The sequence below is a fragment of the Suncus etruscus genome, chromosome 1, assembly GCF_024139225.1.
Source record: "Suncus etruscus isolate mSunEtr1 chromosome 1, mSunEtr1.pri.cur, whole genome shotgun sequence".
Classification (NCBI taxonomy): Eukaryota; Metazoa; Chordata; class Mammalia; order Eulipotyphla; family Soricidae; genus Suncus; species Suncus etruscus.
The window spans coordinates 85,332,100-85,355,251 of record NC_064848.1 but is presented as its reverse complement, the minus strand read 5'-3'; the positions used below and the strand labels follow the sequence as shown (position 1 = coordinate 85,355,251).

Sequence of the window (23,152 nt, the reverse complement as noted above, 5' to 3'; positions counted from 1 at the left end):
GAAATTGCTCCTGGCAGGTTCAGGGGACCATATGGGATGCTAGGAATCGAACCTGAGTCTGTCTAGAGTTGGCCACATACAAGGCAAACATCCTACCACTGTGCTATAGCTCCAGCCCCTAATTCCTAGATTTTTGTTTGTTTTGGGCTACGCCCGGCCAGGTTTAGCTATTACTCCTGGCTCTGTACTCTGTACTCCTGGCAAGTTCAGGGGGACAGGGGATCAAACCCAGTTCAGCTCTGTGTAAGGCAAGTGCTTTAGCCACTGTACTATCATTCCAGTCCCTTAATTCCTAGAAGAGGGACTCTTTAGCAGTGCTCTTGTGACTTTGAGGCTCTCCTAAGAGGTATTTATGGAGTTGCTCAAGCCCTATGGGGCACCCCAGACATGGCTCAAGGAATTCCAGGCCACTCAGGTGGTGTTTGAGGGGTTGTCTCCAGGGACATCTGGACAGAGCTCAGCTTCCCTGTGATGCTAAAGGGCTCCTTGGGCTGCCAGGCTGGCTGCAGCAGAGTTTTCTCAGGCACCTAAAACTTTTAGTGTCAAGGATATTTCTGTTTCTCTTGGTTTCCAAGAGTGGCATCCATCTCAGATTGGTTTGCGTTCCCGCCTGGTGGACTCTGCTGAGAACAGACATAGGTTTGCCTCAGTGGATGCGACCTGACCCCCAGGTTTCCTCTGCAGGGTAGCCGCAATCTGCACTCCGGCCATCATGGCAGAGCCCATCCGAGTCTTGGTGAGTGGGGCTGCGGGGAAAACCGCGAATGCCCTGCTGTACAGCATCGCCAGAGGAGCTGCCTTTGGGAAAGAGCAGCCAGTCATCCTGCGACTCCTGGACGTTCCCCCCATGATGGACGTCTTGCAGAACCTCGTCACGGAGCTGCATGCTTGTACCCTGCCCCTCCTGAGGGATGTGGTGGCCACAGATGCAGAGGAAGTGGCCTACCAAGACCTGGACGTGGCCATTCTGCTGAGTTCTGTGAGCGTTAAAGTGGGCCGGGAAGCCAAGGAGCTACTTAGAGACAACGTAAAGATCTACCAGGCCCACGGCAAGGCCTTGGACAGATTCGCCAAGAAGTCTGTTCTGGTGATCGTGGTGGGCGACCCCGCCAATACCAACTGCCTGGTTGCCTCCAAGTGGGCGCGGTCCATCCCCTGGCAGAACTTCACCTTCCTGACGCGTCTGGACCAGCATCGAGCTCAGGTTCTAATTGCCCGGCGGCTCGGGGTGCCGGCTGCTGACATCCAGAACATCATCATCTGGGGCAACCATGCCTCCATGCTGTACCCAGATGCGTCTCAGGCCAAGGTGAGAGTACGGGGACATGAGGTGAGTGTGTGCGATACTCTGCAAGACGACAACTTCTTAAAGAGAGACTTCATTGCCAAAGTGCAGCAGTGTGTGACCGCCGGCATCAGGAGTTACCAAGCGCCCAACTCCATGGCCACTGCCAAAGCCATCTGTGACCACGTGAGAGACCTGTGGTTCGGCACCCCGGAGGGACATTTTGTGTCCATGGGTGTGAGTTCCAATGGCAACCCCTACGGACTCCCTAATGGCCTGTTCTACTCGTTCCCAGTGACCTTAAAAGAGAAGACGTGGAAGGTGGTGGCCGGGCTGCCCATCAGTGACTTCTCCTGTGCTAAGATGGAACTTGCTGCAAAAGAACTGATAGAGGAAAAGGAAATCGCGTTGGACTTGCTTTACTTTGAGGGATAAATCACTCCGATTTAATACTGTAATGAAATGTCCAACGCTGAAGTATTCAGTGTCCTCTTTTGCCCACCTGGGGTGGGAAAATGCTACCAATGTTCATGGAAAGGACTGTGTAAAAGAGCATGTGTCAAAGAGCGTGAGCTTCTTATTCCAAATAAAACGTGGTTTTGATCCAAAAGAAAGACCAGTGGCCATACATGGGTCCCCTGGGATGGATCTAACCAGAGAGACTGAAGGATGAGCTGAGTCCTTGAAGGTGAGGAAAGGGTCTCTAATTTTGGGAAGGCACTGAAATCTGGGTCACTCAGGGGACAGCAGGGTCACTGGGAATGAGAGCATTCAGGACAATAAGCCTTCATATCACATATTCATGGCATATAGAATAACTGGATAAAGAATATAAAAGTTGGGCCCGGTGAGATAGCACAGCGGAGTTTGCCTTGCAAGCAGCCGATCCAGGACCAAAGGTGGTTGGTTAGAATCCTGGTGTCCCATATGGTCCCCCGTGCCTGCCAGGAGCTATTTCTGAGCAGACAGCCAGGAGTAACCCCTGAGCACCGCTGGGTGTGGCCCAAAAACAAAAACAAAAACAAAAAAAGAATATAAAAGTTAAGTGGAGGGGATACCTAGAAACACCCTTAGTATCACAGAATAGGGAGAAGGAAATAGAGGCAACGGGACAGGAAAAACAGATGAGAAATAATGTGGGTTGAGATTAAGAGGACACAGGTTGTGTTAAAGAAAGATTGACCTAAACTATGTAAACCACAGAGTCAACAACACTGAAATCATAAGATTCAAACTTGAACAAGTGAACTTATAAAGATGCTTATCAAGATGGTGGACTGGGTAGGTGGAACTTGGAGGGAACCTGGGGACATTGGTGGAGGAAGGTTGGCCCTGGTGGGGGAGGTGATTGCTGAATCACTGTATGTCTAGAACTCAGCTATGAATAACTTGGCAATTTACTGTGTTTCACTAGAGTGAAAAATGTTTAAAAATAGTATAAATTGGAGGGAATGATTCCTCAAGAAGGTCATCCGTTAAGCTTAGAAAGGAACTTTTTTTTTCCTTTTTTTTTTTTGGTTTTTGGGCCACACCTGTTTGACGCTCAGGGGTTACTCCTGGCTATGCGCTCAGAAATCGCTCCTGGCTTGGGGGGACCATATGGGGTGCCGGGGGATCGAACCACAGTTCGTCCTACGCTAGTGCTTGCAAGGCAGACACCTTACCTCTAGTGCCACCTTCCCGGCTCCAGAAAGGAACTTTTTAATATTAAGGAAAGAAACTAAATGGGAATCAGATGAAATGCCTCTTAAATTGTCATGTGTGTCATGGTGCATCCTTAAAATTTACATATTGTCATTCAGTGTTACTTCAATAATAAGTAAATAAATAAATAGCATTTTGTCGAAAAAATAAAGGAAGCAAAACAACAAGGAACAAGATCTCAGAGCCTGTGACCACAGCATCTGCCCTCACAGCCACAGGGAGCTGCTGGCCCAGGGGAGACAGGAAGACTCTGATGGGAGCAGGACCTGCCAGTGACTGTGGGTATCAGGGCTGCAATCCCAAGCTGTGTCTGCTGTCATGAACGGTCTCCATGCCTGGTTCTAATCCTGTGATCCAGTGGGGTTTCCTCTCAGTGGGGCTCTCAATAAAATCCCCATTACCCCTTATTCTTTCCACACAGAATTCTGTCTCTGAGTTCTTTTACTCTGCAGAAACCAGCACAAAAGAGGGCCTGGGAAAGGGAATATTGGTCACAGACAATGCACATGTGTTCTTGCATTTATAGGTGGACAATATACCAGGATGTGCCTGCAATGAGGGTTGGACTGAAGTTTGAATTCAAGGAATTTATATTCACATCCAATTATGTGTGTTCGAGGCACCCTGTGTAGCCCAGGTGACATGCATGTGGTTTCTGAGAACCACTGTCTGGGACCAGAGGAGTAGCAGCCACTCTTGGTATATCCCCCACCTCACCTGCTGCAGCAGCTTCCCATGGTGGGGCAGGGCACATTTAGGCACAGAACCAGGACACCTCCTCCCACTTTTCAGCTGAGACAAATCCTTTCTCTGTCGTTGCTTGAAGTTGGTCTCTCTGCACCTTGGGACTCAGTGCTACTGCCCGAGCCAAAAAAGTTAGTGGAGGCCAGTATTGCTGGGTCAAATGGAAGCTCAAGTTCTAGCTTATTTAGGTTTGACACATTGTTTTCCCCAAAAGGCTGAACCAGTCTCCATTCTTCCCAGCTGTGAATGATATTTCCTTTCTCCTTGCATTCGTGCCTGCACAGGTTGTTCTTGTTTTATGATGTGGACTAGTCTCTGTGGTATCATTTGATATCTCATTGTTTTGGCTTTCATCTCCCTGATGCTTTATGATGTATTAAATTAATTTTTCATGTGCCTTTGGTCATCTGTATTTCTTCTTTGAGAAAATTATTTTTTGCAAATTTTTATTCATTACTTCTTTTTCTTTTTTGGGGGCGGGGGCACACCTGTCAGCATTCAGGAATTACTCCTGGCTCTGTGCTCAGAAATCTCTCCTGGCAGGCTCAGGGGACAATATGAAAATGGAACCCAGGTTTGTCCTGGGTCATCTGTGTGCAAGGCAAACACTCTATCGTTGTGCTATGGCTCCAGCCCCTACTTCTCATTTTTGATGGGATTAGTTTTTCATTCTTGTTTAGCTTTACCAGTGCCTTCAATGTCTTAGATATTAACCTCTTTTTCAGATCTTTGGTCAAGTAGAGAATGCCCAACTGGCCAGGGGCTGGCAATCAAGGGAGGCTGGGCTGGGGTCGCAGGCCTCACAGGACCAGTATGACTCATATATATTGGGTCAGCAGTCATCTACCTAGCTATGATGGGAGATCTCAAGGCTGCCTGAGTGAGTGTCAAGATTCAGGCTCGCTGGGGCCGGCCAAGGTGGCGCTAGAGGTAAGGTGTCTGCCTTGTAAGCGCTAGTGTATGGTCCCCCCGAGCCAGGGGCGATTTCTGAGCGCATAGCCAGGAGTAACCCCTGAGCGTCAAACAGGTGTGCCCCCCCCCCCAAAAAAAAAGATTCAGGCTCGTAGATGTACATTTCATCTGTCTGCCTTGTAATCTAACGAAGGTTTGAGAAAGACAAGCATGGCCCTGAGCCAGGCCTGTATATTAATCCTGCCTTTTCTTCAGCAACTGGAGAAATTTCACTTTCCAGTCTCAGGCCCACAGACCTGCTGCTGCAGCCTTGTGAAACTTTTTAGGGTAGAGAGAAGCCGGTATTGAATGATGGGATGTTGTGACTTGCCCATACATATACCAGTCCCCATAAAGATTACACTTACCGTTTTGGTGCCAGCAGGGGGCATTGTAGTGGGCTCTAAGCTTTGGTTGGAATAACTGTCATCAATCTGTGTTAAAAAAAAAAGTTCGGGGCCGGGCGGTGGCGCTGGAGGTAAGGTGCCTGCTTTGCCTGCGCTAGCCTAGGACGGACCGCGGTTCGATCCCCCGGCGTCCCATATGGTCCCCCAAGAAGCCAGGAGCAACTTCTGAGCGCATAGCCAGGAGTAACCCCTGAGCGTCACAGGGTGTGGCCCAAAAACCAAAAAAAAAAAAAAAAAAAAAAAGTTCTTGAATTTTTGTCAGTTGTATCTGGCAGGTTGTAGACATTCAGTAGCACAGTTCTGTCCTGTTCACCTGCACACACTCTGCTCCTTGGGCAGAGGGAGGACTGAGAATTAGATAATCAGGGGTGAGGTAATCTGAAGTCAAAGAAGCCAAGAATTAAGGAACATGTGTCCCAGGAGCCCTGGGGTGATTGTCAGGCTCCATTTTCTCAACTTCTCCAGCTCTCCCTTTCCTACTCTCTCATCTTCACTCCTGTTCCTTTTCCCCCACCACCTCTACAATCTGCATCTTCTTGTCTCCCAAGTATCAAGATACAACTTTGTCTCCTCTGCCTCAGTTTCTCTTTACAGTTCTTTTCCTTAAAAACATTAAAGTAAATAACCTCCCAATACACTGTTAAAAATGTGTTGGTTGGGGCCAGAGCAATAGCTCAGCGGGTAGGACGTTTTTGCCTTGCTAGCAACTAATCTGGGCTTGATTCCTGGCATCACATATGGTGAGTCTTACGTTGTTTCTCTTGAATTCATCCCAAAATTCTCTTGCTGTTTGAGTTTTTTCCTGCATTTTTTTTCGTTTTCTTGAAGTTTCCTGAACTGTCACTCTGGCTCTCCATTTTACTTTGTTTAAGAGGAATACAGTTCAAAAGAGAACACGGGTTTCTCAAGAGTGGAAAAAGCCTGCTTAGTTTTGTTTTGAAGGCATCCACAGAATTACTCAGGGTCTATTTCTGGCTCTGTGCTCAGAAATAACTTCTAGCCTTCTAGGGGATCATCTGTACTTCTAGGAATCAAACCAAGATCATGACCACTGAAACCACAAGCCAAGTGCCTCATTTGTGACTTTCTCTCTTGCTTGGTATTATTTCTGTTAACAATATCATATAGCTTTTCTGAGTTGCTCGGCGTGCGTCGTAGTGCTTTTAAGTCGACTCCAGCTGAACCTACTTGGAGAGAAGAGGAGCAGGACCTTTGCTTCCTAACACTGCAAGTTTTTATTTTTCCTTACTGTTAACCAGAGAGCTGCCATTTCACAGTTCAGGCCTGAAACTAGAAAGATAAAATGAGAACCAGGCCCACCCCATTCTTGAAATGAGGTTGGGAAGTTATTAGATAAGTAAGGGCTTGGGGCAACCTGGCAATTGGGCAAGAACTAACCAGGTTGACAAATGTCCTGGGGACTATCAACATTTCAGGCTTAAGGGGGGGTGGATTTATTTCTGGGTGGTGCTGTAGGGTTTATTACTGGGACTTGAATTAAGATCAATGGAGCGGGGAGATGGGGTGATTGAACCTGATGTGTTTACGAATTCTAATAAAGGTATACTTTATTAAAAAAAAAACAAAAAAAACCAAAAGAAACCAATATCATATAAAGATGAAGTGGTTTGTCCATGCTTCAATCCACCATAGAAGTTACTTTTTAAAATCCATTTTCCTTCTCTTCCTAAGTAACCTAGTGATGTGCCATGTGACCTGAAGGAACTACAAGCACCTAATATTTTAATTAATTCCCATCAACTTGGAAACATTCTCCTGACCAACATTGTTATTACAGAGAAAGTATGAACACTAATATGTTCCATCTTTCAAATTGGGTCATCTTTTCTTGGGGACCCCAACTGGGGGAAGCCACACCTAGCAACTCTCAGGGGTTACTCCTGTCTCTGCACTCAGATCATTCCTAGCAGGATCAGGGGATCATAGGGGATGCCAGGGATTGAACTCAGGTTCATCAGTGTCTGTCGGATTCAAGGCAAATGCACTACAGCTGTGCTACCTCTCAGGCCCCCCAGAAAAACTGTCATCTGAAGTATCTGGCAATTAAGATAAGAACTTAAAGGGAACAATCCTGTGCATTTAAATTTCAGATTGCCTTCAGAAAAACAGCAGCAGCAGCAGCAACAAAAAGGGGGGGGGCAGAGGAATAGCACAGCTGAGAAGGTGTTTGCCTTGCACGAAGCCGACCTGGGACAAACCTGGGTTTAATCCCCAGCATCCCATGTGGTCTCCCAAGCCTGCCAGTAGAGATTTCTGAGTGGAGAACCAGGAGTAACCCACGTGCCTCTGGGTGTAACCAGAAAAATATAAACAAACCAAACAAAAACAAAAACCAAATTGCCTTCAGAAGCTTGATTTGGGAATTCTCCCTCCTTATGGGCCTGATTAGATCATCTCTTCTTTAGTGTCTAGCTCTTGACTGTCAGAAGACTGTCACTAAGAGAAGGAGCCTCCATTAGGTGCTTCATTAGGTTCTGGGGATGGAGATATCAGAGCCAAGTTGTTTCTTGCAGGGATTGTTCTCAGCCAGTCATGCATTTTGTTATAATTGTTTATTAAAATTATATGAATAATCAGTGTGTATTCTCACCACACATTAACTGTAAATGGTAGGAGATTCTAGAAACACATGGAAGGAATAACCCACTACCAACTCTGTGAATATGTAAAAAGTCACACATCCAATCCCATGGTATCTGTCAGCATAACAGCTGTGACAGCTGCAGACCAATATACAAAATCTAGTTGTCATCTTGTCTTAGTTTGATGAAAAAGTCCTAGCAATCTTTTTTATTTCATTAAATATAATTTATTTGATTTTGGTTGGTGCTCAAACCCAGTGGTACTCAGTGGTTACTTCTGGCTCTCTACTCAGAAATCATTCCTGGAAGGCTCAAGGGACAATATGAGATGTCAGGGATTGAATCCGGGTCCATCCCAGGTTGGATGCATGCAAGGCAAAGACCCTACCAGTATGTTATTGCTCCAGCCCCTATTGATTTATTTTTAATTAAATTATTTTTAATTGAAGCCCCTGGAATCAGTACAACTCTCTGGATTACAGAGTCTGCAATGCCTAGTGCCGTATTAACAGATATCCTTGCCTCCTTTATCCAGGAATACTTTCTAGATTTAATTCATGAAATCAGAAGTTGAGTTAGAGAGTTACTGGGTAAAAATTATGCAAGGCAGAACTCAGATGTTCTAATAATAGGGTTAATGCCTACAACATAAATAAAACCCAAAGCCTACAATCACCAAATTTCTCTCTCCTGTCTCTTTATCACAAAATTAGATTTTTTCATGTCTCTTGCTCAACCCTGCCCAGATGCATGTATCCTTACCAAGTATATGTGGCTGAAAGTAATGCTGCCCTCACAGATGTGGACTATGAACATACCCCATAATTACAAGCATTTTCACACTGTACAAAGGGTGGGACAGGTGTGGCACTACAGATGACCAGTTTTGAAGCTACATGGCCCTCGAGTTCCTAAATTGCGTTTGAAGATGTTCTGCTTGCAAACATGTTCTCGCCAGTCATCCCTGACTGTGATCAAGGATCAGCTTGCAGTAGGGTCTTCCTTGGCATTGTGGTTCTCTGTGCCCCAGGTGGAAATTCTGCTGGCAAATGTGGTGTTGGAGTTGAGGCTGTCCTTAGTTATCTCCTTTTTATCTTTTTTTTTTAATTTATTTAAAGAAAATGCATTACATAGTTGACATAACTGATAATAATACATTTTTAGGAAGACCAAAAGCAACATGTTTTTCTTTAAAAAAATAGAAAGTTGAAAGAAAAACTAAAGAGTTGGAAGAGAAAGGAGAGTATTTTTGAAAACTATTGACTCACATTGAATTCAATGAAGCACCAGAAGAAAGTTTAGTAAGTTCTTTTTTTTTAAAGGATAAGAGTTAATAAAAAAAATACAGCAATAACGGTTTAAGAGTGGCAAGTGTTGTTTTTTTTGCGTAGGCCCAGCAAAATATGGGTAAAATGGGGGGAAAAAAAAAAAGCCTTGTCCTAAATACAAAGAGACCTTATCCTTGAAGTTCTCTGGCATAAGACCGACTCTGGGCTCCAGGCATACTAGGTTGTTCAACCCTTTAGTCATTTTCTGTGGTGAAATTTTTTTTACACATTAGCTGTTGTTATCCTGTTTCTGTAGTTAAAGATTCTGGTTTCTGGGCCAGAAGGATTCTGGTTATCTCCTTTTTTCTTATGGAAGTTGACGCTTTGACAGAAGAGATAGACATGGAGGTGCCCTTCATCCCTAAATAGTAAGAGAGACTTGTCACCAGAAAAAAGGGGCGGGCTGGAACAGAGCATCCCCAAGGGCAAGGCACTTTCGCACAAGAACCTTGAGAATGTGCCATAGGGAGAGCATCATCACCGCTAACGGAGCTTCGTTTACTGGTCACCAACGGTCAGTAGAGGGCGCTGACACCCCAGGAGCTAGCTGGAGCCTGTAGTCTAGGTTCCTGGAGGCTGATGGCGACAAGTTTCGGGAAGGAAGCGAAGTTTGAACTTCAGGTCCAGGTGTCAGGGGACACCAACCAGATTTCCCCACCTACTACTACTCTCAGGTATAAGAAAATATGCGTAAAATGTTGCCTTTTGTTCCTAATCCTTGGCTAGACAGGAGAAACTTGGCTAAAGCTGAGATCCTCCCAATTTTTTCTTTTCCTTTTTTTCTTTCTAGCCCAGAATCATTCAGATTTTGTACTTCAGCACACATTTCCCCACCATAGCTTCTTCAGCATGTTTTGGAGACATTACAAAAAATCCATTTAGTCATAAATATAGAAGTTTAAGGTGAAGCTTGCTGTACTAGTTCTCCTGTATTCAGGATTGTCTCTGGGAATGATCTCAACACAAATTCAAAGAAAGAAAAATATATTGCGGGGCTGGAGAGATAGCATGGAGGTAAGGCGTTTGCCTTTCATGCAGAAGGTCATCGGTTCGAATCCCAGCGTCCCATATGGTCCCCTGTGCCTGCCAGGAGCAATTTCTGAGCATGGAGCCAGGAATAACCCCTGAGCACTGCCGGGTGTGACCCAAAAACCACAAAAAAAAAGAAAAAAAAGAAAAAAAAAAGAAAAATATATTGCAATCAAAAATATTGCAATTAGGCCAAAAAATATATAATTTGTGTTTTCTATTCAATGATTGGGGTCATGGTGGTTGGTGTTTAGGACAACCATTTAACCATTATTTTCTTAAATGCACTTATGGATTTTACAACTTATATCCATTTTTAAGCATTGTTCCTAATCATTAACATTTTTCAGTTTCATCCTATTTATATCATATTAATTTCCTAGACTAGCTTTATCCATTAGTGTGATAGTATTATTTTTTAATTTTTAATTGATAGAGTTATTGTGATTACAGTATTGTTTGTTAGTGATGCTTTCCTGAGTGTATAATTTCAACACCACATCCTGAATCAGTGTACCCACCCTTCCTCCCCCAAGGTTCCTCTCTTCTAATCCCCCCAAAACTCAGTTCTGCATATCAATTTTCCCATTGTGTTGTCTTGTCCCTTTGCTGCCACTTTGCTATATATCTTTTTTTTTTTTTTTTTGGTTTTTGGGCCACACCCGGCGGTGCTCAGGGGTTACTTCTGGCTGTCTGCTCAGAAATAGCTCCTGGCAGGCACGGGGGACCATATGGGACACCGGGATTCGAACCAACCACCTTTGGTCCTGGAGCGGCTGCTTGCAAGGCAAACGCCGCTGTGCTATCTTTCCGGGCCCTTTGCTATATATCTTAACTCCTGTGGGGACCTGGTTCAGGGGACCAGAAGTATTGCCCAGGGATCAAACCCAAGTCAGCTAAATGCAAAGCAAATATCCTACTTGTCTTTCTTGGTTTTGTTTTCATTTGTTTTTCTTACTTTAAATTTTTTGGTTTTAAACATGCTTTCCAGTTAACTCACATGCAGACCCCTAGACACGGCCTCACAGGGTGTTCAAGTCATAAAACAAATGTGTGTTTGTGTGTATGTATAGTGACTGCATGTGAGTGACTGTATTTGTATATGTATGTTACTTTGTGTGGGAGTCTGCATGCTAGTGTATGTGCATGAATGTATATCTGAGCATTGTGTGTAAGCATGCGAGAGTGTGTGAATATATGATAATGTGTATTTGTGCGAATGTGAATTTAGGGACAGCTGGTTCTTGTCTCTGATTGTTCTTCTCCAATTCCTGCCCCAATCTTTCCTCACTCCTGGTCTCCTTTCTCCTAGGTGTTCTGACTGATGACAAGGAAGTGACCATAGTGAGGGGCATCTGTGGCAGTGGCTGCAGCCCACCAGCATGAAGTCCTGAGCTTGGAGATGTCCTTCCAAGTGGCCACTCAGCAGGGAAACCTTGGGGATTCAGACTCTGACCCTGAAGACATCTGTGATCCTGGTGGCCTGCAACAGCTCATTTGCAAAGAGGAGTACCTCACCCCCACCCCCAAGCATCCCTACAGCTCTGCCTGCAAGCTCATCCTCTGATGGGAGCCTTGTCCTCTGCAAAGTTCTGCTCTTTCTGCCTCCTTTTCCCAACTGGGTGATGGTTTGCAGAAGGAGCCTTCACTGGTGGCAGGTCAGTCCCTTTTGACCTGTGAAAATGCCCTTGATCAACCCAGGGGAAGAACCTGCATGGTCAGGGGCAATTTCTGAAAATTTCTACTCAGAGGAAACATCGTGTTCTAGGGCTCAAAGTTACAAAAAACAAAAACAAAACAAAAAACATGACAGATAATCCCAGAATACCTGGTCTGACTCTAGGACCTATCCCTAGAACCCATCAGCCAAGGACTCCCCACAGCTCTATCTGCCACTCTACCCACTCAATGATTTTCTTCCCCCCATGTTTCTGTTTCTGGCCCTCTACAAGGGCTGGGCTGGGCAGGGAGCTGAGCCACATTTAGAGCTCTAAGTTATGTTCAGAGTGTTGAAAGAATCCTCTATAACAGGGCTGGAAATAACCTGTGTTCTCTCCAGGGATGAAAAAGGATGTTCTGGAATCTTAAAGGGACCAGCCTGGGAGATGAGACCTGAACTGGCTGGGGTAGAGCAAGCACTGGCTCCTAGTCTTCCCCCTTCCCTGTGGCGGGTTCTGTCTTTCAGTGCTGCACTGAGCCTGCTTGGGGACTTATCGGACTGAGGAAAGGGGCTGAGGATGCAGCTGTCGGGTTTTCTGCTTTGCCATGCCACCATAAATGTAAGATCCAGAGCCCCAAATTCCCAGATGCACTTTTTGTGAAATTGCAAGCAGTTTTGGTTTTCACACCCCATGACACTCCTGGCTCTGAGCTCAGAAATCGCTCCTGGCAGGCTCTGGGGACTATACGGGATGCTGGGGATTCAACTCAGGTTGGTTTCAGGTTGTTCGTATGCAAGGCAAACACTGTGCTATTGCTTCAGCTCCTGAGTGTTTCTTTTTTTAAAATTATCTTTATTTAAACACCGTGATTACAAATATAATTGTAGTTGTATAATTATAGTCATGTAAAAAACACCCCTCTTCACCAGTGCAGGATTCCCACCACCAATTTCCTAGATATACCTACTCCCCACCCCACCCACACCTGTACTCGAGACAGGTTTTCTTTTTCCCTCTCATTCACATTGTTATGATAGTTTTCAGTGTAGTTATTTCTCTAACTGCACTTTTCACTCTGTGTGGTGAGCTTCATGTCATTAGCTGCATCTACATGGGAAGATGGGGGAAGTAAGGGTTGGGACTGAGGCAGTAAAATAATAGAAATGAACTTTGTAGGGCAGTATCAAGGTCACAATACAAGATGGATATTATGGATATATAGAATATATGCATACAATACTATCAATATGAAAACAAGGAGAAAAATTTCCACTGACTGTCCCAACATAAACCAGTGCTAGAACGGCCCGCCCTCCTCCCAGAGCGTATTCCCATTAGTGTAGGGACAGATAGGGGGAAAGCCTGTTGACCCCTATAAAGTCCACCTAGACAGGTGCCCAGGGAAAGACTGAAGTCCAGGGGAGAAAAACCCTATACCTGGCAAGAGCTGGTCTCCGGAATCAAAGAAGAAACTGGAAGCCAGATGTCTGCCCGCTCTCCTCCCCATGCACCTCCCCCCTGGAGTACGGAGGGAGGGGGGAAGCCTGAGGACCACTAAGAGTCCACCTGAACCCACTTCTGGCCATCTGAGCTGACACCCAGGGAAGGCCTGGAGTCAGGGGGAAAAAGACAAGGATGGCTGGGGGCCTGCCAAGCCTCCAAGCACTCCTCAGGCTAGGGATAAGGGCCCTGGTATGGGGCCTCTCCAAACCCTATACCTGGCAAGAGCTAGCTGTTTCCTACTTTTTAGATTATTAAAGGAGCCATCTTGATTTCTGTAAATATGGGGGTGTACTTCAAAATTACTCCATTGGTAAGGTTGTAGATTGCTTCTTACAATGTGCAGAAATGGAGTTTAGGGGTTACAAGATAAGCGCGGCTGCGGAGTGTAGCGCAGCTGCCGCACTTTTCGGGTGTGGGTCCTGGAAAGATTACAGTCCTTGGTGTCTGTAGGCTGGCTCAGCAGAAAAGAGGCAGAGAGCATGGCCACTGTTCTTTATAAGTCTCTGGTTTCCCAACCACATGGCAGGAATTGGCCCCACCTTCGTTGGGCGGGGACATCTTACCAGGTGTGGGTCCTGGAGAAATTACAGTCCTTGGTGTCTGTAGGTTGGCTCAGCAGAAAAGAGTTGAGTGTTTCTTATAGGACCAAAGCTGATGTGATCCCGCAGGACTGACTGCGGACTGCGCCTGTCCGCATTTTCACAAACCATTCACAGGCTGGTCAAGGGGATAGTTGTGGTTTTTGACATAATGTGTTATAAAATGTGTGCTTTGATCCTTTGCAAACTGGTTCCTTCCTTCCACCCCATCCTTAGCTGTGGAAGGCAAAAGGTGAGGAGGAGGGGAGTTGGACAATGTTTGATTTATCTATGCTTTTTTGGTCTCTTTTCTATTTTTTTCTGTTTGGATTTCTTGAAAGCAAGGCTGACGCTGTATCTATTTTATATTTGTTCTTAGAAATGTGTATTGGAGGAAAATTAGAAGTAATTGGACCTTTGAGAAGGAGCAATCAAAAGCCTCAAAATGGGAGTGTAGAGGTGAACCTCACTGGTGGGGCAGAAGTGAGTCCTTCCAAGCCCCTCTTAACCATAAACATAGAACTACAAACAGTCCAGAAAAGGCATGTAACATAAATATTCAGAGCCCTTCCAGGCTAATGAGGGACTCATATATTCAGAGTGAAGTACAGAATCTGTCATATGTAGGCTGACATAGTTTCCACGTGTCAACCTGGAGATTGCATGGCCTTGATGAAACGATTCAAAAAAACAGCGAGGCTGATGGAGGCTTTGCTCAAAGTCATCTGTGATTTTACTGTCAGGGTACAGGGCTCACACAACTTAGTATAGACCAGGGCTCTTTCTGCCCCTCCTGGTTCAGTAAATAAAGACCCTGAACCTCACCTGTTGACAGACATGTGGCAAGCAGACTTGATGGGTCCTTCAGTCTCAGCTGTTTCCAAGACCTAACTGAGTGGCCCTATTCTCTTTGGGCAGGAATGCCTTTCCTTGCTGAGAACAGTTTTGTCTCAGGCATGACCTGCATCTGACCTTGCTGCTGGTGCTGGTTAGGGAGGGCATCCTGAGCTCCTGATGCCTGGAGCATCTTTGCCTCTGTAGGCTGAGGGAGCCTCATAGCCTCATTTTCCTATGGGAAAAAATTCTCAAAGGAACTTTTTCTATAGGCCCCACAGGAACTATGACTACTTCCTTGGGTAGACTAACACCCATTGCTTTAGCCCCACACACTGCCCTTGATTATAATGTAGGATCTGGTTGATGACTAGTCGTCCTTTAGCCTTTTCTATCCCCCTTGTAGGAAAGCCTCATTTCTGCCAGGCCTAGGTTCTGGGATTCATCTTTTGTACCTTCTCCTCCCCTTATTTTATTTTAATATGCTCTTGAGTAGAATATGGAACATGTGGAACAGGGGCTGAGCTGCCTGTCCCAAAGATTTGGTGCCAGCCCCTATCCTAGGCCTTGTCTTCTCCTTCAGGTTACTCTCACCTCTTTTTCTTTCATTTCCTGCTAACTATCTCCTAGGAAGTTCTGTTGACTTGATGTTAAATTCTTGTCCTGTTGCTCTCTTCTCCAGTAGTAGGGAATTTGAGAACCTATAGCAATGGCAGTGGTGGCCTCTCGTGGATGCTCCTTTTCAATTCTGGGCTGACTGCAAGGGGTGTACTGTTGTGAGACATGGGATTCTGTTCTGTTTTGGTTTTGAATTTTATATTTTTCTTTGTGGGGGGCATTCCTGGCTCAAGAATCATGCCTGGTGGTGCTGAGAGGACCATATGGGATGCTGATTTCAAACCCAACTTGGCTGCATGCAAGGCAAATACTCTCCCCATTGTACTAATTGGAGTCCAAGATAAAGGATTCTCAGAGGGTGTGATATCTGGGCAGAGAGAAAGAAGGTAAGGTCCTAAACCAGGTCCATCAAAACCTATTTCTCAAGCATTCCATAAACCTGGTTTAGGCACTTCTCTTCCTCCAGTTGTGATTTGGGTGAAGAAGAAAGACATGGGGTAGAGCATAAAAGTGCCTTAGGGAGACAGGGATACCACTAATGGAGATGAGGGAAGGAAAGTGCAGTGTGCAGAGTGGGTGAGGCCAGAGTTGAAATCTAGGGGCCCAAGATGGCAGAGATAGGCCACCTTGTAGCCTTCCCCCATCACAGACTTCCGCCCACAGATTCTTTTCACACCTTTTACAGCAGAGGTTTAGTAGCATCTGTGCCAGAGGGTGACTGTCAAAGGGGGATTTGGGAAATGTCTTTAGGCTACAGGAGGCTCCGAAGTGCATCCAAGGCTCTAATTAGGATGGGGGATTTTCCACTTCTGTTCCTGAGTGTGTCAACCCTCCCCACACACACACTAGCTGAAGTATCACACATTCTGCATGTCTTGTCTCTTCTGGGGACTCAGAAGCTTTGGGAGGTAGGAAGCTCAGTACAGGAAGGAATTTACTGTAAGCCACAGCTAAGTGCAGAATCCCAGCAGAGGAGACTTGTTTCCTTCATTTATGTGAGGAGAGAGGGGGAGAATGAAACCCTTGGTGATACCTCCCTCCAAAGCCCAAGTTCAGAATTTTTTTTCTACTTTTTTACTTTTTGAAAGAAATCAGTTATATTTTCAGCAAGGCTGCATAACTCAGACAAAACAAAAAAACAATAAGTTTTTTTTAAAGCTATTGTTAAAAAGGAAAGATTTATTGGGAATTTAGGAAAGTAAATGTTTTGGGAAGAATAGTAGGAAATTATAATTTTTAACATTTTTCACTTTAGTACAAGTAAGCTTGTGGACCAGATAAATAATCCAATATTTTAAATTTTAACAAGGTCATTCACATAATTGGACTTCAGTTGTCAGTTATCATTATGTTGATCAAGGTCCTAGTAAAGAGTAGCTGGTTGACCGGACAGGGCTCTGACCACTCACCTGGTTTTAAGGACCAACATCAGGATGCAACACAACAGGCTGGCAGACCCATCACTGCCAGCCGAGCAGGGCTAGGGTAGAGCCATCTTGGCCAGAAAAGGCTCCATTTTGGTGGGGAGCAGATTCTAGATTAACTCAGTTCCAGTTCCACTTTGATTCCCTGAGGGTGCCATCTCAGTAATCCATGATGAACCTGTAATATTCCAAGGACTTGGCCAAGTTCTTCAACTCTTTCCTGGGGTTGGCAGTGATGACTTTGCTATAGAGATGAGGAACTTGGTGAGCATGGCAGTTCCCTGACGTCCTTGGGAAACACTTTGTTGGGGTCCCGCAGGGAGTCTAGAAACAGCTGGTAGTACTTGAATGCTGACTTGTTGAAGCTGTTGTTCTTCTTCACTGTGTGTAAGTCAGGATCCCGTGTCTTGTTTGTGATAACCACCACCTTCAGGCCCATCATGTCATAGTATGGGTGTGCAGTTTCAAACTGGATCTGCCTGTTGACCAACAGTCCTAGGAATTTAGGTCCATGGTGAGGGGCTTTAGCATGGCTATGCATCACGTGTGCACCTTGCACCGACTCTCCAGGTCAGTCTCAAAGAAGGCCGGCACCTTGAACGAGGCACTGTAACCCTGTACTAACTTGCTGTGGTTGGAGGCGTAGTGCTCTAAGATGTGCCCTAGCAAGAACAGTTCAGGGGCTTCTTTCAAATCCAACAGCCTCAGATAGCCCACTTTCTCCCTTCACAATGGAGATGGCATCACAGAGCCCCTGGGTGCCAAAATGCATGGCTCTTTTTTTCTCACATGCTCCTCCTGTTCCAGCTCTTTCTGCCTGAAGGCTCCAAGTTCAGACTGTTTGTCGAAATCAAGCTCTCCTGTGTTACCCTGTACGAAAGCTGGGCTTCCTGCATGAAAGCCAACAGGACTTGATCCAGCATCTTGCTATCTCCCCCTTTCTCTGATGATAAAGCCCTGGCACTTCACTTTCAGTTTCAGTAGCATCTTCTGTAGTTGGGAGCCTTCTGATGTGGCTGCAAATGACACTAGTAGCTGAAGAAACAGTGTCTGGCCTTCGTAAAGCAAAGTTTGTTGTTGTGTAACTGGGAACAAATAGGCCACGTTGACTGCCCATGCCCTCTCCCTGGGATAGTAGCCGCTGTGCTCAAGCTCGATGCTTCAGGATATGGTGACAGTAGTGAGTCACCGTCTCAAACAGCTCCACCTGCTGGTAGACAAGTTATGCGCATGTCAGGGGTGAACTTAAATGCAGTATTAGGGGGGCTCTCTGTCAAGAACTCTTAAAGGCAGTATATTTGAACCCCAAATCCTTCCCTGTTTTTATGCCTTTTGGATGAAAATATGACAAAGTGCTTCTAACATGTTTTTTTATGTTATATATACATGTACTACAGTTGTAACAATCTGTATGTATTGAAAATATATGACACCAATAAAAGCTCTCAAAACATGCAATAAAACACTCAAAAGTTGTATTTGCTTTCAAATTACTATACACATTTGATCATTTGGTTTCATACAGCTGATAAAATAATTAAAAATATGATAATGTTTCAGAAGCAGATGAAATGGAAAATGTTTGTTCTCTATGACTTAAAATTGACTTATTAATTAATTTTGGTTCTGTAGTCAGAACCAATGTTCTGGAAGAGCTCAGGACTCACTACTGCTAGCTCTGTGCTTAGAGATTGTTACAGAAATCTGATACCTTCCTAGGGTATCTCAATAAATTTCTTCAAACATATGAACAAGTTTATTTTTTATATTTATACTTCAGAATTTTACTTTAATAAAGTAAAATTTCTTAAATCCTTGTACTTAATTAAGAAAGGTGTAAGTTTGTATTTATTTGTTTATATAGAGGTTTAATTTTTTTTTGCTCTTTATATGTTTTTTTTTTTTATTTCTAGAGTCAATTTGCATCAATATGATGTCTAGGGGCTGGAGAGATAGCACAGTGGTAAGGCGTTTGCCTTGCACACAGCCAACCCAGGATGGATGGTGGTTCAAATCCCAGCATCCTGTATGGTTCCCTGTGCCTGCCAGGAGCGACTTCTGAGCATAGAGTCAGAGGTGACCCCTGGGGACCTCTGGGTGTGACCCCCCCTAAAAAGATGCCTACACAAATTCACTACAAAAATCTTGACTCGGGACTGGAAAGATAGCGTGGAGATAGGGCGTGTGCCTTGCATGTAGAAGAACGGTGGTTTGAATCCTGGCATCCTATATGGTCCCCCAAGCAAGACAGGATCGATTTCTGAGCGTAGAGCCAGGAGTAACCTCTGAGCGTTGCCGGGTGTTACCTCCCCCCAAAAATTGACTCCATGGGACCGGAGCAAGAGCACAGTGGGTAAGGCATTTACCTTGCAATTGGCCATCCAGGGCTCAATACCCGACATCCCATGTGGCCCTCTGAGCCTGCCATCAGAAAGAAGTGCTGCAAAAATCCCGATGGCGTCCACAACGGTGGCCCCCCAGAACATGGTGACTCGTTGAGATGCCCCCCCAAACCTCGAAGGCCTAGAGGCCTGCCCAGAACTTGTTCTGGTTACCGACTGCCTGAAAGGCAGGCACCAGGGAGAGGAGGTATCTGGGTTGGTGGTGGTGGGGGGGGGGGGGTTGCTGATCCACTATCAGGGATGGAGGAGGTTCTGAGGACTCTTGAGCGCATGGCTCCTTCTCCCCTGAGCCTCCTTCGCTGCACCGCAGGTTGTACACCCATCCTCCTCGGTGTTCCAATAACATGAGTACCCGGTCCAGATCCCCAGAGGCTTGCGCCACCTTCTCCTACAGCAGGGTCCGCCTGGAGCCTAGGCTGGCAACCCAAAAGGGCCAACAACACCTGTGTCCACCTGCTCAGGAGCCTTATGGATTCCCTCTGCCCAGGGTCCTCACCCACATCCTCACCAACCTGGCCGTGGGCTAGAGAATCTGTGGGCTCCAGGAGGAGCCTGCCTGCTCTTTCATGTACTAGAACATGCTGGAGTCTCCCAGCCCTTGACCTCATGATGCACTTGGCTCAGCTCACCTGGCAGCCGGCACAGCTGGATTCCAGCCTACACTGGGAACTCGGGGCTCTCCCTATAACACACTGCTGGTGGATCAGCGCTGAGCAGCCTTTATGAGCTCATGGCCAGTTCCTCTTGGAGGGCTCAGACCTTTGTTTTTAGAGCCAATCTGGACTCTGGGCTCCCCATCTTCTGATGGGAGGGGCCCGTTCATCCAGCACTCCGAGATGAGGAACTTCTCCCAACAAATATCCCATCAGTTTGGAAAGTATTTAAGGCAGGGACCAGAGGAAGGTGCTGGGGAAAATGAACGGAGAGTTTAGGAAGTGACTCTAGTGATTAGGATTGGGTAACAAGGTCAGAATGGTTTTTGTGGGCCCGGAGAGATAGCACAGCGGCGTTTGCCTTGCAAGCAGCTGATCCAGGACCAAAGGTGGTTGGTTCGAATCCCGTTGTCTCATATGGTCCCCCGTGCCTGCCAGAAGCTATTTCTGAGCTGACAGCCAGGAGTAACCCCTGAGCAACGCCGGGTGTGTCCCAAAAACAAAACAAAAAAAAAAAAAAAACACAAAAAAAAAAAAAAAAAAAAAAAAAGAAAAGAAAAAAGAATGGTTTTTGTGTTTTAGAAATTTGTGGGGTTTTTTGTTTTTTTTTTGTTGTTGTTGTTGTTTTGGTTTGGTTTTTAGGCCACACCTGGTGACACTCAAGGGTTACTCCTGGCTATGCACTCAGAAATCGCTCCTGGCTTGGGGGACCATATGGGACGCCGGGATTCGAACCACTGTCAGTCCTGGATCGGCTGCGTGGAAGGCAAACACACTACTGCCGTGCTATCGCTCCAGCCTCGAGTTCTAGAAATTTGTGGAAGTTGCTTAACAGACCCTGATAATGGTCCAGGGTGAGCAGTGGGTAGCCATCAAGAGAAAAAATTTTTTTCTTTGTGTGTGTGTTTGTTTTGGGGCCATAAGTGGTGGTGCTCAGGGGTTACTCCTTTCTCTGCACTCAGGAATCACTTCTGGTGGGATTAGGGGACCACATGGGATGCCAGGGATTGAATTTGGATTGGCCCATGCAAGGCAAGCACCCTACTGCCCTACTCGCTGTGCTCTCGCTCCAGCCCACAAGAGTTCTTGATCAGTGTAATCCAACCAAATGAAACCAGAAAGTGAGGATTAGCATTACAAAATAAAGTCACAACTCATTGTCTTCTAGTTTCATTTATATAGTAAAAATTTTATTTGTTTTGGGGGCTTATTCCCAGCTCTGTGCTCATGGATCAGTCCTGGCAGGGCTTGGGGGACAATATGGGTTGACAAGACCAGACCTAGGTTAATCGTATGCAAGGCAAATACCTTGCCTGCTATACTATTTCTTTTTTGTTTTTTGTTTCTGTTTTTGTTTTTGTGGGGGTCACACCCAGTGATGCTCAGGGGTTTCTCCTGGCTATGAGCTTAGAAATCGCTCCTGGTTTGGGGGATCATATGGGATGCTGGGGTATTGAACTGTGGTCTGTCCTAGACTAGCGCCAGCAAGCCAAACGCCTTACTGCTTTGCGCCACCGCTCTGGCCCCTATAATATTTTAATAGATTTAATATAATATGCATTTAACAATCAGGTATGTAGCTTTGTATTATTATATTTATGTATAATAATACAAAGCTACATACCTGATTGTTAAATGCATATTATATTAATGTTAAATGCATATTATATTAATGGGAATGTTGCACTGGTGATGGGTGGTGTTAAAAAAAAAAAGAAAAAGTATAAAAGATGCACTACAATTTAGGAAAAAAATATATTTATGTATATACTTATGGCTACACATGTATAATATGTATAATTTATATATATATATGTTATCTACACTTTCAAAAACAGTTGTGTTTGTTTGGCTTGGGGGGGTATTTTTCCTCAGGTTACCCATGAGAAAATGCACCTGAAAAAAATCTTTCCATTGAATAAACACTGAAAAAAAAAAGGGATTTGTGTAAACTTTTGTGTATGTCATTATAATGTATTTCCTTGGAGCTGGAGCAGTTGTATAGCAAATAAGGTGTCTGCCTTCCGTGTGATTGACATAGGTTTGATCCCCTGCACCACATAAGGTCCCTCAATCTCCACCAGAAGAAATCCCTGAGCACAGAGTCAGGAATAAGCCTTGAGCACAGCCTATTCTGGACTAAAAACCAAACCAACCCAAAACAAAAAACTCAAAACAAAATATACTTATCTATTTTCCACTATGTTTTACATGTGCTGACATAATCTTACTATATCAGCTTTTGTCACTGTGGTTATATATAAAATGCTTGCAACTATTACATTAGTGTCCAAAATATTTTATTCATTCCTAATTTTTGCATTTCAGTTTTTTTCTCACTTCACTTGACTTCAATGCATCAACCAATCTATTTATACAATTATTTTTTATTTTGGGGTCACACCTGGCGGTGCTCAGAGGTTACTCTTGGCTCATAAATCACTCCTAGCAGGCTTTGGAGTCCATATGGGATGCTAGGAATCAAAATCAGGTTGGCCGAATGCAAGGCAAATGCCCTACCCGCTGTACCCGCTCCTGTCTTGCATCAATTTTTATGGAGATTTCATTCACATGTACAGTGTGTTAGTGTACAAATGAATAAAATGTTCATAAATTGATACAAGTTTCTGAAACCAAATTCCAATCTCTTTCAAGATTGTGTCTGTAGTCTTGGGGGTAGTTGAGTGGCTAACTATGCCTGTCTTGTTAGGGATGATTCCACCTCTGATGCTGTGCTTGCACCAAGTGAGATGTATAGGTAGCTCTATTGTTTGAGCCTGGCAGCTGATTTGTCTGTGATTTTCAGCGCTCTAACGTTTGACCACCACAGCCAGGTATGGAGAAGTTCCACAACTAAAAGAATTTGAACACCCATCACAACTAGGAAATTTGACCCAGGAGGAGGAGTCCAAATGTAGGAACGTGGCAAGCAAGTAACTCTAGTGAGCACTTGAGCCAGAATAAGCACAGTTAAAGGAGGATAATTTAAGGAGCCACAGAACTAAGAAAATGTATGAACATCACAGCCACCCATATGTATGGCTCCCAGTCCTCACAACAACAAAGGTAAGGGAAAAGGGGGGGGGGGGAATACATTACATGCCACTTGAAATTTTTGCACCATTCCATATCAAATCCCTAAATTTATGCTACTTGAATACTGGATTTTGTTTCTTAGTGATTTGTCAACCCTTTAGATAGAACCGTGATTAATTAAATCTAGAAACGTTTACTATTTGTGAGAAGTAATAGGCAGGAAAACCACCAAAAGCCACTTTTCACTGAAAAAAAAAATTACTTATTTAATTGGATGCTACTTCCTTCCTCCACCTCTCTCAGTTCCTTATCCACCTAGCATTCGCTCCCGGGTTAGGATCAGACTTTCTCTTCCAATCTCTCCTAGGATCCCAACTCTCTAGAACTCGTGG

The 23,152-nt window shown here is 44.9% G+C and overlaps 1 protein-coding gene and 1 pseudogene across 1 annotated transcript; one reads left to right on the top strand and one right to left on the bottom strand.

Moving 5' to 3' along the window:
* Window positions 1-712: 712 nt before the first annotated feature.
* LOC126011292 (malate dehydrogenase, cytoplasmic-like) lies at window positions 713-1,720 on the top strand. Its single transcript, XM_049775084.1, has one exon. The coding sequence runs from the start codon at window positions 713-715 to the stop codon at window positions 1,718-1,720; it is 1,008 nt and encodes a 335-aa protein (XP_049631041.1).
* A 15,005-nt stretch (window positions 1,721-16,725) lies between these two features.
* Window positions 16,726-17,891, bottom strand: LOC126011198 (KIF-binding protein-like; annotated as a pseudogene).
* Window positions 17,892-23,152: the final 5,261 nt, after the last annotated feature.